Source organism: Caretta caretta, chromosome 16 (assembly GCF_965140235.1).
Source record: "Caretta caretta isolate rCarCar2 chromosome 16, rCarCar1.hap1, whole genome shotgun sequence".
Lineage (NCBI taxonomy): Eukaryota > Metazoa > Chordata > Testudines > Cheloniidae > Caretta > Caretta caretta.
In genome coordinates this window covers 21,009,344-21,024,316 of record NC_134221.1, presented here as the reverse complement: position 1 = coordinate 21,024,316, position 14,973 = coordinate 21,009,344, and the positions used below count along the sequence as shown (strand labels likewise).

General features: G+C 40.0%; 1 protein-coding gene across 7 annotated transcripts in view; it reads left to right on the top strand.

Moving 5' to 3' along the window:
• The window catches only part of C5 (complement C5), a 56,139-nt gene that overhangs the window by 36,546 nt on the left and 4,620 nt on the right, over positions 1-14,973 (top strand). For 4 of the 7 annotated variants that reach the window (XM_075120607.1, XM_075120608.1, XM_075120609.1 and 1 more), the window contains 12 exons: positions 457-532; positions 2,456-2,615; positions 3,206-3,301; positions 3,715-3,886; positions 6,083-6,288; positions 7,136-7,288; positions 7,736-7,798; positions 12,568-12,649; positions 13,180-13,231; positions 13,927-14,029; positions 14,548-14,622; positions 14,737-14,842. In XM_075120607.1, coding sequence (XP_074976708.1) covers positions 457-532; positions 2,456-2,615; positions 3,206-3,301; positions 3,715-3,886; positions 6,083-6,288; positions 7,136-7,288; positions 7,736-7,798; positions 12,568-12,649; positions 13,180-13,231; positions 13,927-14,029; positions 14,548-14,622; positions 14,737-14,842 — 1,344 coding nt within the window. Of the gene's footprint in view, positions 1-456; positions 533-2,455; positions 2,616-3,205; positions 3,302-3,714; positions 3,887-6,082; positions 6,289-7,135; positions 7,289-7,735; positions 7,799-8,441; positions 12,690-13,179; positions 13,232-13,926; positions 14,030-14,547; positions 14,623-14,736; positions 14,843-14,973 lie in introns of those variants that run through there. The other 3 variants (XR_012665289.1, XM_075120610.1, XM_075120611.1) reach the window with 3 other exon arrangements.

Genomic DNA, 14,973 nt, shown 5'->3' with positions numbered 1-14,973 from the left:
TGGTCTTCAATTTCTGGTTTTATTTGAAGGTTCTAAGGACTTGCAGATACTGTTGGATAGGAAAGATAATGTTTAATATTTGATGAAAATGTAATAAAGCTAATGTATTTTAAAAAAAATATTTTAAACTAAAACTGTGGGGTTAACTATGTTTCACATAATGTTTCTGTAGTGGCTGAACTACAAAATTGCTTGAACTGACACCTATGTTGCAAACCCTATAAAATATGATCTTATCTTATTTGGAAGCAGTAAAGTTTTAGTTGACATGCACAATTAGGGTAATTTAATATTATCTTTTTGAGTTGGAAGTTAACCATTTGCTGCTTTTTTAGAAACAAAACAATTAGAGGCCAGTTATCAAAGAGAGGTTAATTTTTCTTCTAAGTGAAGAAATGTAATTTGAATAGAAATCAGTGCTTCAGAAACACTAAGTCTGCTTTATGTATATCTTAGGTATTGTAAGCATCCTGTCATTCAGAAACAGAGACTTCTCTTACAGCATGTGGAAAGACGGGACATCCAGCACTTGGTGAGTTAAAATGATCATTCTATTAAAGTGGATTTGAAAGGTTTGATTCAGTCCTGTGTTTCCACAGTGACTAATGTTTAAGGGCCACATTTCATATTGCCATTAATGTGTGCACAGTACTCCATCAATGCCACTGTTAGTTCCACTTATGGATCATGGGCATCATTTTTGCCTAAGTATTTACAGGAAGAAGTGACTCTCAGTGACTAATTCCTGATGGTTCAGAGAAGGGTGGAAAATCTCCCACAGTACGCCAAGACTATTGTACAGTATTGTATTTAAGGAAAAATCACCTTCCTGTGCTCTGTAGAGATCAGCTTGCACACTGCAGCATGAGATTTGATTAACTTTATTTTACAATGCTAATTTAAAAATACTATTGATCATTGCTACAGGGTGCCTCTGTGGCTACCCAGTGTACCTCACTGCCTGTCCAGCTCATGCGGCCTCACAGACACACACACCAGGTTGTTACCTTTTGACCACCAGATGTGTACCGTATATTCTCGTTCATAAGCCAAATATTTTTGGTAAAAAAGTGACGCATCAAAGAGCAGGGGTCAGCTTATAAATGGGTCTACACCAAAATTTGATGATTTTAAATTCTGTGAAATCATTGAATTGAATATCTAATACATTGTCATTTTGTTTACCTGAAGCGTCTGCAGGCATGGAGCCCCTCAGCTCCCTGTGGCCGCAGTTCGCCGTTCCCAGCCAATGGGAGCTGCGGGAAGTGGTGCCACAACTTAATGATTAATTTTCTGGGTGCACCTGGCAGATAAAAGTGTACAGTGTGGGTAATTCCGTGATCATTTTAACATACACCTGGGAGCTTCCATCAGTCCCCTCCTCTTACCATACTGGTCCCCAGCCAACCTGCTGCTGGGACCTTACAATGCTCCTTCCTCAAATGAGGGTTAAGGTGGACTATAAAGGGGAGGGGTTGGCTCCCTGGCGTGCCAGTCATAGGTGCCCTGAACACTCCCGTTTCCCCTCCTTTAGATCCCTTTATCTGATCACTGTATCCCTTCTCTACAGAGTAACTGCATTGGACCTCCACCCCATATTTACATAATGAGTTGCCGCATTGTAGCTTAACTCCCATTCCATGTTCACCCTAGCTAAGTCCCCCCTGAACCCGCTGTGGAGAAGGTGGAAAAAAACCCATACTATGCCTTGGTCAATCTGTTGGTGAGGGGAAAATTCCTTCTCAGGCCCCCAAGAAAGGAACAGCTATTGCAGTGCCTACAGCGGATCCTGTCCAAACCTGGTATTTCGCCACTTCCCTGGATGGGAGAATAGGTGCTTCTCCATCAGGTCCCGGTAAAAAGGGTTTCACCTGTCTGGTTTGTACTTATATCCATCCTTTGGGAGAGACAGGGTGGGGGATGGGTCAGTGTCCCCACACTGACCTGCTCTGCGGCTGCTGCAAAAGTCACTTGTAGCCTCTCCACCCCTTAAAGAGGTGACGTCTTTCCCCAGCAGACCAGACAATCCCCACCCCCTGACTTAAAGTGCGGAGCAGTCACCCCCTGAGCTTTCCTTCTGAGCTCCCCCTTGCTTCCTGTTTCTTCCACTTATAGCCTGCTATCGTTAGCCCAGTGATTACAGGTGCTCATAATCCCCCAACAGAAGGTGTTTAATTGCTCCTAGCCTGCAGCCTTTTTCATGCTGTAGCCACATCAGTGACCAGGGTGCTACTAAGAGTGCCCTGTCAAAGTCATACATTTGTCCAGCCATTCTGAAAGGGCTGCAACAAGGTTTAATTGACCCAAGGCAACATACGGTAAACCCAAATCTTAGTAATGCAAGTTTGTGCCTAAATAGGTGCTCTCTGTCTATCTTGGTATTTTAAACTACCCCAAAAAAAATCATCTCACACACTGAACAAAACATCTATATTTTGCTCAATTTCCTTCACAGGTTGACAGCTTTTGCCTTAAGGATTTTTGGACAAGTTAGTCTGTATATTACTCTGGATCAAATTTCTGTTTGTAATTCAGTGTTATGGCTGATTGAAAATTGTCAAATGACAGATGGGTCATTCAAGGAACTTTCAAGTTATCAGCCAGTAAAACTACAGGTATGACAAGTGAACATATGTTTTATTTGTGCATATATTAAAGGCTCAAGTTGCTGTAAGGTACTCCATTATTTGATACACAAGCTGTTTTAGGCCCTGATTCAGCAAAGCGTATAAGCGAGTATTTAAATGCTATGCTGAATCCGAGGTTTACAGATAATTTTGCTATAATTCACTGAGTTCTAATACATGTGCACACATCTCTCCTTCTAAAATCACTTTTACGGTAGCGCAGTCTTTCAAACTTCACTATATTTTTCAGGTACAGATACTTGTATGTTACTTCTTAGATGCTGTGAAAGCAACATGTATATTGTCTTTTTCTAATCACGATATAAAAGTCCTGAAAAAATATTGGCTTGTCATTACTTTTACACGTATTTTTGTTCTAGTCTGTCTGTATTTTTTTAAGTAAATTAACCTCTTCACAAAAGAAGACTTCTTTTCAGTGTAAAAATAAAATTGCTATTGGACTGATACTTCTTACAGAAATTTTTCTTCAGTTCCTCGCTTAAGTTGTAAAATATTCTTTTTATCAATTGACCGCATTGTTTCTAACTACCTTTATTTACATATTTGGATTTTTTTAGGGTACTTTGCCTAAAGAAGCCAAAGAAAAAACTTTGTATCTCACAGCTTTTTCTGTTATTGGACTTGCAAAGGCCATTCATTTATGCCCAACACAGGTATGTAATGCTTTCATTTCTCCAATGAGGCTACAGGCAATCATATTCTCGGCTTCTGTGTTCTGCTGTCCTTAGATTTCCTCCGTCTCCTTCCCCCCCAGTCCTGACCCAGAGGCAAGTCAGGATTGATCATAAGGATCTATGATTCTCTCTCAACCCAAACCACCCACAAACCAAAGCTCTTTTCTTTTATCATAAGAGTTACTTCCAGTGTCAAATGTTAATATATACATGTTGATCTAGCCGTTAGTGAACCACAGTGGTGATACAACTTCCAAAATAAGCAAAAGAACAAACCAGATCATTTACCTGGGGATTTGGTTGTAGAAGGTACTGTATAAATACATAATGTCTTGGTAATACAATAGATGATTATCCTTCCAATACATATAACCTCCTGTTCACCTTTTCAGAAAATCCAAGAAGCTAAAAATGCAGGAGAAGGGTATTTGCTGAAAAATGTGCAAGCTGCAGAAAGCACATTTACCTTGGCAATAGCTTCTTATGCTTTAGCTCTCATGGATTCAAACCATCCTGGTGCACGCTCAGCCTTTTCTGCACTGAAGAAGGAAGCTCTTGTAAAAGGTATGACTCAGTAAACTATCACTTCAACCTAAAGAACCTGTTACTGAAGTAGATGGTCTGTAGGTAAGTGAGCAAAGTTTGCAACACAGATGAACTTGACCATAAAGATTCTTTCAGATGAATTGAAATATTTAATAAGTTATAATATATGTTCTTCTTCAAGTGCTTGCTCATGTCGATTCCATTGTAGGTTTGCTCGTGCTCATGTGCGCAGTCGTCTGAGGCTTTTGCCTTAGTGGTATCCACAGGGCCGGCTGTGGCACCCTGTGGAGTGCCGCACTCATGCTGCGGTATATCAGGCATTGCTGGCCCTATGCCCTCTCAGTTCCTTCTTACCACCCATGGTGGTCAGTTGGCATGCCTCTGTCCCTGGCTTCACAAGTGGCCAGTGATTTCTCTTCTAACTTCGCCTTGCGCTTCTAGCTGTAAATAGTTAATCATTTCATAGTGGCTGGCCACCACTTCCAGTTTACAGTGCTCCCCTTTGGCCTGTCCTCGGCTCACAGGGTATTCACGAAATGCGTGGCACCGGTGGTGGCTTACCTGAGACGTCAGGGAATCCAGATCTTCCCATATCTTGATGACTGGCTCATCAAGGGCAGGTCTCTGGAGCAGGTGCAAAGGAGTCTCGATCTGGTATGTTCCACTTGCAGTGACCTGGGCCTGTTAATAAACACAGAAAAGTCCATGTTAACACCAGTCCAACGCATAGAGTTCATTGGAGTCAGAAGGGTACTGACCTTCTACATATATAGAACGAAGCTGTTCTGTAAGTCAATGCAGTTGTTCATTGCTGTGGCAGACAGGATGAAGGGTTGCCCAATGTCTGCCCAGAGAATATCATTGTGGATCACTGCCTGCATCCACTACTGTTATGAGCTGGCGAAGATGTCCCCACTGGTGATTGTGACTGCTCACTCGACTAGGGTGCAGGCGTCCTTGGCAGCCTTCCTCGCTCAGGTACCGATTCAAGAAATTTGTCAGGCCGTGACCTAGTCGTCCTTCCACACATTTGCTTTGCACTATACTCTGATTCAGCAAGCTCAAGATGACGCTGGTTTCGGCAGAGCTGTGCTCCAGTCTGCAAGACTCTGAACTCCAAGCCCACCTCTGGGGATACTGCTTTCGAGTCACCTAGAATGGAATTGACATGAGCAAGCACTCGAAGAAGAAAAAACGGTTACCTACCTTTCGTAACTGTTGTTCTTCGAGATGTGTAGCTCATGTCCATTCCATTACCTGCCCTCCTGCCCCTCTGTTGGAGTAGTCAGCAAGAAGGAACTGAGAGGGTGGAGAGCTGGCGGCGCCTGATATACCGCAGCATGAGCGTGGTACTCCAGAGGGCGCCAGAGCCAGCCCTAGGGATACTGCTAAGGCAGAATCTCTGATGATCGTGCACATGGGCACGCACATACCGACAATGGAATGGACATGAGCAACATGTCTTAAGAACAACAGTTATGAAAGGTAGGGAACCGTTTTTTTTGTTTGTTTCTTAAAAAAATTAATATAACCATAGTTTCCATCTCCTTTCAAGAAATTCAGTGGGGGTTTTATTGAATAGTGTAAAAGCAGATTGATGACTGTTATAGTGATTTATATGTACATGATATTAGGGCTGCCTTAACAAAGCAATGGGATGCAGAGAGGACCTAGACGAGCAATTCTCTTGCCTTGTGGTCCTCACCAGCATTTTGATTTCAAAATGCACAATTCAGTTCCACTACAAGTTGCTGATCTTAACAATTTTTTTAATATTTAGTTTCTGTTGATATGTACAACATATAAGTATAAAACATGAAAATTAATGGTAATAAAGTTAAAAATCACTTGTTATTGGTTTGTAAATACAGTATCCTATAATACATCAAACTCCTCTATTCCCAAGACCAACAGAACATAAGTCTACCACCATCTGTTTCACAACGAAGGTAGCAACAAAGGAATAGCATCTGCTTTTCCTGTTAGAGAATTAAATTGTGTTTTGCACAGGTCAGGTTATATTCAGAGGTTTAAATAGCCTTCGGGCATAAAGAGAGCACAACTCCATCTCTGATAAAAACAGAGGGAGAACTCCTCCTTCTCTCCCTGACTTGGATAAGCAGTCCTCCCCCTCCAGTTTGGCTTGTGTGGTGAGAGCTCCCCCTCCTGTTACAATCTACTTTAACCCCTGCTAATATTTTATTACTCCTCCAGGTGACCCTCCTGTTTATCGTTTTTGGAAGGATACTTCCACTAAACTAGATAAATATGTTCCTAATGCTGGCACTGCGCAGATTGTTGAAACCACTGCTTATGCCTTGCTAACCACTCTCTTGAGTGGGGACAAAGTCTATGCTGATCCAGTTGTCAGATGGTTGTCTGAAGAGCAAAGATATGGTGGTGGATTTTATTCCACTCAGGTGTGTTTTTAAATGTTTCTCTCCCATTTTTCAGATGATGAAATCAGAGAAGCCTTAGTAGGGTAATACATGAGCCAAACTGATGACTTGTGTGTCCTGTTATGTTGGGTGGGAATCAAAGGAAATTAGCAACATGACCTCCAGCAGCAGGAATGTTACTTCCTTAGCAGTACATGCAAATCATTACTCCTATATCTGCAGGCTCACTCTATTGACTTTAGATACAGCCAGATGAAAAAAACTGTGTACCAGGAAAAAACTCATTTTGACCAAAATTTCTACAAAACCAATATATTTTGACACTGAATTTGTCACTGTTTTTCACAAAAAATGAAAAGCCGTATTTACAGATGAAAAACTTTTTATATTAAAAACAGCAAATTCACTTGTGTTTTTAAAAAAATGATTAGTGGAATTTCATTGTTTTCCCATATGCTTTCTGACAAAAAGTCACCCTTGACCAAATTTGCTAATTCTTGCAAACTTTCTGGTTTTGCAAATAAAAAAATCTATGAAGTGAAAAGCTATGATATAGCAATTTTTCACAGCAATAGTTGTGCTTATTTACTAGCTTTCTTATTTTTAAAACCTCTGTTTCCAGCAGCTGTGCACTTATTTATAAACTTTTAATAAAACAATAAATTACACAAACATGCCCACAAAGTAGTGTTAAATATCCTATCATTTTATTAAGAGTATAATAACACACTATTAAACTGCTTAGCTGGTTAGGGTTACCATTATCTGTCTTCCTAAATAAGTGTCTGAGTAAAGTGTTTAATAATCAGTTTTGTTACAGTTTAGTTTCCATTCCAGTAGTAATTCTTTCTAATTTGATTTTTGACAGGACACAATTAATGCCCTTGAAGCCTTGACTGAATATTCCCTTCTTGTTAAACGTCTTTTGCTGAACATGGATGTCAAGGTGGCTTACAAGAATTATGGAGACCTTCAGCGCTATAAACTGACAGAAGAAAATTACATAGGAGGGACTCTGGAAGTGAGTGAATAGTTTTACCTTAGAAAAGTGAAAACAAATCTTATTAATAACTTACAAAAATTCCTTTGAGAAGGAAAGAAATAAAGTCTAGACAAATTTTAAAAAAAGAAAATGTGTCTATGAAAAATACCATTTGATTAACTGTTGTCTTCATCTGCTAAGATTTAATTGATGCAGCAAGTGATTAAAGGTTTCACTGATTCAGGACCACATCCTCGAAACACTTATTTACATGAATAGTCCCATTGAATTCAGTAAGACCACACAAATGTGTAAAGTTGCATGTGTAAACAGTGGGACTGGCCCTTTGTTTGTAATCAGAAATGTAAAAAAGATCATAAGATCCATGTGACTTCTATCTATTTGACTGCTAATGGTAGTATCTTAACTAGTACTTTGCAAATATTTATATTTAATGTCAAATCATATTTATGTTTACATCTTTAGGTACCTTTGCACGATGACATATATGTAAGCACTGGGAGCAGCACTGGTTTAGCAACAGTAAATGTAAGTGATTAAGCAAAAATTTTTAAAGAACAAAGCCTTTTTTTGGTCTTGTCAATATGGGCAATGAAAGGGATCCCGAGAAGTTTCCTCTGTGTCCCGACTTCTGTTACCTGTTCCCTGGACCAAAGTGGCAGAAGCCATTTTGTATACGTATAGATCTTGTGTAAGAAGGTGCAGCTCCATTTGAAATCATTAGTTACACCTACTTTTACACCAACTCAACTCATTTGTCTTAAGTCATGTGATTCCTAAAGTATATTGTCTAATTCTGGAACATTTTGACAGCAGTAAAATAATTACCTCAGGTGATTTATTTGTAGTGAGACAAGCGATGGAAATTCTTCCCTCCTCCCCCAACTTATCTGTTCCGTAGTTCTAAATATTTAGGCCAAAATTTTTAACAGGGCTCACTAATTTGGAGTGTGCAATTGGAGACACCAATTTCTAGGTGTTTCAAGTTGGGCACCCAAAAATGGAGAACTCCCAAATTAGTGAACATTCTTGAAAAACTTTGCCTCAATAACTTTGTAATAGAGAGTGTGCCTTCTCTTATTCTATTTTTCTGTGCTTTGTATTATTGTTTATAAATATATTACAATGCTATTATGACATACTATTTATCCTTTGGCTTCTATACCTCCAGGAATTTTACAAATAAATAATTGATTACCACCTTTCGGAACAGAACAATACGTAATTCACAAAGGGACTTCAGTAAGATGGTTGATATTTGTTATTCTTTTATAATATAAACACAGGACCACAACCTAGTCTCATATGCACAGGCTGAATTAATGTATGTTTCAATTATTCTGTCATCTCTTTATCCCTTTTGCTCTGCAATTTTCAAAGAGGAGTCATTACTGTACACCCATATATTAACTTGCATGTGTGATATATTGCTATATTTATGTATACTACTTCTTCAGTAGTGTCCCTATGGGTGTGCCACTTCAGGACGCATGTGCCCCATGCACCTTTGATCAGTAATTTTCTGTAACAATGCCTGTTCAGCCCAGCATGCATACCAGACATCTTCATGCACCATACAGAGTACACATAGAACTGCATGAGTGAACCATCCTCAGTTCCTTCTCAGCTGCCCTATGGCCTCAGAAAGAGCATCTAGCATGCCTGCTTTCAGCCTAGCAGTAGCTTAGCTTTTTTTATCCTAGTCTTCAGATAGTTTAGTTTACCAGTTTTTGTTTTACTTTATTAATCTGGTAGCCCCTTTTTTATCTGGGTTTTTTTAATTGAACACCCTTGTTCTCCTCCACTTTTGAATGGCTCTGTCTTAGGGGTGGTCATCATTTGTTATGCCAGGATCCCCAGGCCTTATGCACTGCGTTTTTTTCTGCAGGAAGTCCGTCTCCATTAGCAATGGACATTCTTAGTGTCTTCCCTGGGAGACACCCACATACTGGCAAAGTGTAAGATCTGCACTTTTTTTAAAGAGCAGATCTAGAGAAAACAGAGAAATCAAATTTAGATTGCTTATGATGGAGCAAGCCCTAAGACCAGCATCAGATCTTGGTTCAGAGGACCCCTTGTACACTGGCCTTCAAGTGTACTTAGTGCCCCATTGACCTCCATATCTCATGCGCTGGGATCTTCACAGGATAAAGGCGCCAAAGGTACCAACAGGCTCCAAAGAAGAGGAGTTCTGTATCTCCCACCGGAGCCCTTTTCAGAGAAATCTCAGTCACCTCAGAGCATGACTGTTTCAGAGACCTTTGGTCCCAGAGAGAGTACCTTTGAGGTTCCAAGATGATGCTCTGCTACTGGGAGCTCATCAAAGACTTCAAGCTCTTCAAGAGATGCAGTACTAAGCATGCTCCAATATTGATATTGGTGCCAATAAGACATGATAATTCCAGCAGAGAATGTAAGTACACTGCTTCTAGGAAGCTGGGATGGCTATGAACCCCAAGCACTTTGATTCTAGGAAACTGGAAACGTCCACCTTGGTACGCAAACTGGTATCCCAGACTGCTATGCCAGTGTGCCAAAAGCCATCAACATCTCCAGTACTGACGCCGTCCACTAGATATGCATCTCTGAAGCAATCAGCGCCTCCGGTGCCAACACCCATCTTCTAGACAGGCACCATCAAAGCAGTCGGCAACCTTGGTATTGAAGCCAGTTGTTGTAGGGCCTCACTCAACCTTGGCTCAGATACACCTGTTACCACAAGAATCTTCAGGAACCTTTTTGTTTCAGAGGAACTGGTGTCTCCATTGCTAATGGGGACTGAACCTTTGTTGTTACTGTGATCTGTTGAGTCACCAAGACATTATCTTTCACCAGTGACTCCCAGCTCTCTGGTACCTCTCACATCGGACAGACATCTAGCTTCACCTTCATTGCCTGCCCCACTGGACTATTTTGAGGATGATTTCTGTGATTCCCAGATCTCCATCCAGGGATTTCCTGCCTACCATAGAAGAGATATCCCCCTGATTAATCATTCTGAGAGGGAAGTTGCAAGGGAGAAACAGTTTTGAGCTTCTTTTCGCTGGTATGACCAACACTGGATGCCGCCTCCTTTACATTACGGTTCCCCGCAATACTCATATTGGGACTTTGAGTTCTGTATTGCCAGCAGTTTTCAAGAGCTCCTAGCTACTCTGATGATCAGCATAAGGATATATATTTTTCTGCTCCATTGAGTCCTCCTCAACCCCAAGAGGAGATCTTTGAGGAACAAGAGGCCAGAGCAGACAAGAAAGTGACACCTCAAACATACCATCATCGCTTAATTAGGCTGTAATGCCTCCACCACCTTCTTCGATGGATAACTTCAACCAGTTCTAGGAGCTGATGAAATGCATTTCTGATTCACTCCAGATTCCTTTGGAGGAGGCTCAAGAGTCACAACGTATGCTTTTGGATATTTTACACCACCTCTGGACAGTGTCACTACCTTTGAATGAAGCTCTACCAGAACCTGCTAAGACCATATGGCAGACTCCTGCCACAGCACCACCTACTATAAATGGGTAGAAATATTATGTCCTAGCAAGAAATTCAGAATATTTGTTCTCTCACCCGCCACCAAATTCTTTAGTTGTGGAAGCTGTCAATGAATATGGCAAGCAATCCCTTACAATAAAGACCAGAAACGTCTCAGTCTCTTTGGGCACAAGAGGTACTCCTCAGTGACTGTGCAATTCAGGATCACAAATTATCAAGGTCTGATGGTGAAATACAACCATGCTAACTTCAGTACATTCAACAATTTTATTGAAAAACTTCTTGAAGAACTTTGAGAACAGTTCCAGGTCGTCATAACAGAGGGTCAGCTTTTAGCAAGGGTGTCATTTCAAGCTTCTCTAGATGCAGCCAACCCTGCAGCTCAATATGTCTCCACTGACATCATCATGCATTGAGTGTCTTGGCTGTAAATGTCCAGATTTCCCAGGGACATCCAAAACACTGTGGAAGACCTCCCCATCGATGGACTGAAACTCTTTTCTGAATCCACAGATGAATCTGTTCACACCTTGAAGGACTTTAGAGCCACACTCAGATCTTGGCATTTACACACCTGCCAATAAGAGGAAATTTAGTAGCTCTCAAACCACACAAAGACAGTAACTGGTTCAATTTTCTATCTATCGTAGATCTACAGAACCACCTAAAAAGAGGTCAAGCTTTCAAAAGAAAAGACCTCCTACCATGATTGCTATCACTACCCAATCATTGTCTTAGACCAAATGTCAATTTTGATGGCTTGGTCAGAGATCTAGAACATCTTCGCTTTGTGAATCTTCAGCTGCCCCAGCCTACCCACCTCCCACTCTTCAGAGCTGGACTTTCACGTATTACCTGCATAGGAACAAATTACATTGGACAAGTGGATTCTGGAAGTTGTAACCTCAGGTTGCTCCATCTATTTTACCTCCATTCCTTCCTGTTCCACCCCTCCTTGTCCTCCTCCTCTTCTCAGAGATCTGTCTTAGGATCATTTGCTGAGACAGGAAGTCATCTGCCCCCTATGCATAGGGGCCATAGAAACAGTTCCAGCCCAGTACAAGGGGAAGGGATTCTATTCAAAGTATTGTCTGGTCCCCAGAAAGAATGGGGGATGGAGACCAATATTATATCTGAGACTCATAAACACCTTTGTGAAATTAAAGAATTTCAGGATGGTGACTCTCACAGCTATAATTCTGTCACTGGATTCTGGGTACTGGTTCTCAGTCCTTGACCTTCAGGATGTATATTTTCACATCACAATTCACCTGTCACAAGAGGTTTCTTCATTTTACAGTTGACCAGAATCACTACCAGTAGAGAGTGCTTCCTTTTGTCCTCCCCTGCCCCGGAATGCTCTCAAAGGTCATGGCAGGTAGTAGCCGTTCATTTGTGGCAACTAAGTATGATCATCTTCCTTTACCTCAATGATTGGCTGTTCAAGGGCCCGTTGTATGATGAAGTTCCTTCCACAGTACAAAACACCTATTCCACAGGTTAGGTCTTCAACTCAACATCAAACAGTCTACTTTGATTGCAGTACATTACAGTGGTTTGATTTCATAGGGGCTTCTCTGGATGCCATAACAGCCAAAGCTTACCTACGTGTGGTAAGGTTTGTGACCCTGACAAACTTAATTTCCAAGGTTCAAATAAGCCCCCAGACACTGACATCTAATTCTGCATAAGACTGTCTGCCTTTGATCATCTCCAAATATGAACACCTGTTTATCAATTTTGAGAATTGTTTGCTGTGCATGTTTTCTGTTAATTGTCTATTTGTACATTTATAGGTGAGGACTATATATCATAAATTCAGTACTTCTGAGGAGACATGTGACTTTGAGTTGAAGGTTAATGTATTGACAGATAAAGGTAAAGAGTTAGTGGTGACTTTTAAAATCTTGTTTTTCTTTTTTAAATTAATCAGGACTGTACAGGAAAATGCATCTTGATTAACAAAGTGGTCAATATTCCGTGCACATAACTTTACCTTCACCCCAATCAATTTTTGATGTCATTCATAGCTGTTAATTTAACAGTACACAGCTGTTATCTTGCAGAAGAAGGATCTGGGAGTGGAGGTCAGTGGGTTCAATTCTGCAAGTACCGTGCACTTAAGTTAACCCGTTTGAGTTTCATTTACTTAAGCAGATGGATAAGTGCTTTGCTGGTTCAGTTTATAAAAATTAAAATTTTGGCTAAGGTATAAATGAAAAATTATGTTGTTTGTTCATGAATAGAACATAGGTTCCCATTAAAAATTGGCTGAAAAAATTTCTGAAAAGTATTTGTCTCCTGAATATGAAAATAGTTCATGAGAACCCATTCATATAAGTATGCTGTGGTCTGGACAGCTGCTTCTGAAGAGCTATAAATTATATGTTCTATTTAACGTACAAAAGGTGAAAGAAGAAAAGATGATAACCAACCTGAACGTTTAGAAGCTTGCGCAAAGTAAGTACAATTGATTTTTCAGTGACATAACTGAGCTTTTCAATATTTTACATGTCTAGGTATATTTTAAATTTAATCCAAACTCTAAACTTCCTGGGTTCCTAGCTCTGCCCTACACAGGATTCCCCATTCCCAGCTGGCACTTAAGTCATTGGATCAGTGCCAAGGGTTACTATGAAGAGGTTACTTGTGCATTTCCTGTTTTCTGAATGTTCAAAACTGTAGCCTTAACTTACTTTAGCATATGCATTTATATGCATTAATTTCCCGCACTTTTGAAAAACAAAGTTAGAAGGAAAAAAGAGATTAAAATATTCGTCATCCACTTGCTAATAATTGCCACCTTGTGTTACTACTGCTGTGACCCTTGTTTCCCTCTTTCTACCCCTTTTTATGTGCATGTGTGTAAACATGTGCAGGATCAGGGTCAAAGATTGTAAGCTCTCTGGGTTAGGGACTCTTTTAATTTTATGTTTGGATTGAGTCTGTGGCCGCTACTGTAATGTAAATAATACCTGTAATCTCTATTGATTTTATTGGTGTAAATCTGGAGTAAGTCAGCTGAAGTCAGTGAAGTTGTTATGGATTTACAATGGCATAAGAATGAGTAGAATTTGCCCAGAGGTTTTTCTGAGGACCGTGCGCTAAGTTCTAAGTTTTGGTTCTATCTATATTCATTTTTTTGTCCATTTTAGGTACAAGCCTAGTGAGAGAGAACCACAGTCAGGGTCTTCCCATGTAGTGATGGATATAACTTTGGTTAGCGGACTGGAAGCAAATACAGAAGATTTATCTACTGTAAATATTAAAGAAAATTTTACCTTTACCTACAGTATTTATTGTCCTTCTGCTTTATATCTTTTTATGGTAGTAGCACAGATTTTCAGCATTGTCTCTATCTTATTGCAACGCATTTTTCTCATACTAATTGGAATCGTGTACCTGAGTCTAGAGTCTGGGTTTTTGCCCATTATGGGCCTCATCCAGTTAAGTCAATGGGAGTCAATGTCCTAGAAAAATGGGAGACAAATATGAAGTTTGGATCTGGACTCAGACTTCACCAAAGTTCAAGAATGTTGAGATTTCATAGTTGTTGTTTTTATCCCAAGGGGATGATAGAACAGTTCCCTTAAAGTATGGAATTGTTCATGACTAGGATCACATGGCAATACTAAAGTAACTGAAGATCCATTTGTAGAAAATGTTTTACTCCTCAAAACCATGCTAAAACCAATAAGCATAAAACTTTTATGGAAGACCATGTAAAATCCTTTTAAATTAGCTGATTAAAAACCTTTCTCTATTTTCCCCCCTAGCTTGCAAGTGGAGTTGATCAGTTGATAACCAATTATGAGATAAAAGATGGACATATTGTTCTACAGATAGAATCGGTAGATCGTCTTTTTTATTTCCTATGATTATTCACAATTGGAAGCACTATTTTATTTTTTGGTAACACAGAGCTTTCTTTTGGTGTCTTTCTAATTCATGCATTCTTCAAACAGGTGCCAGCTAATAAATTCATGTGTGTTGCGTTCCGAATAGGGGAGATTTACCGTGTTGGAATGCGGAGCCCTGCCACATTCACTGTGTATGAATATCATGCACCAGGTATGTGTTCCAGTTCTTCAAATTCACATCTTTTGCTCTCAGAAGATTCTTTGAATCCTGTTAAGAAACTAACAGTTTCTCCCTTTTTCACAACTTTTAATCTACATTATATTAAGGCTTATGTCACAGTC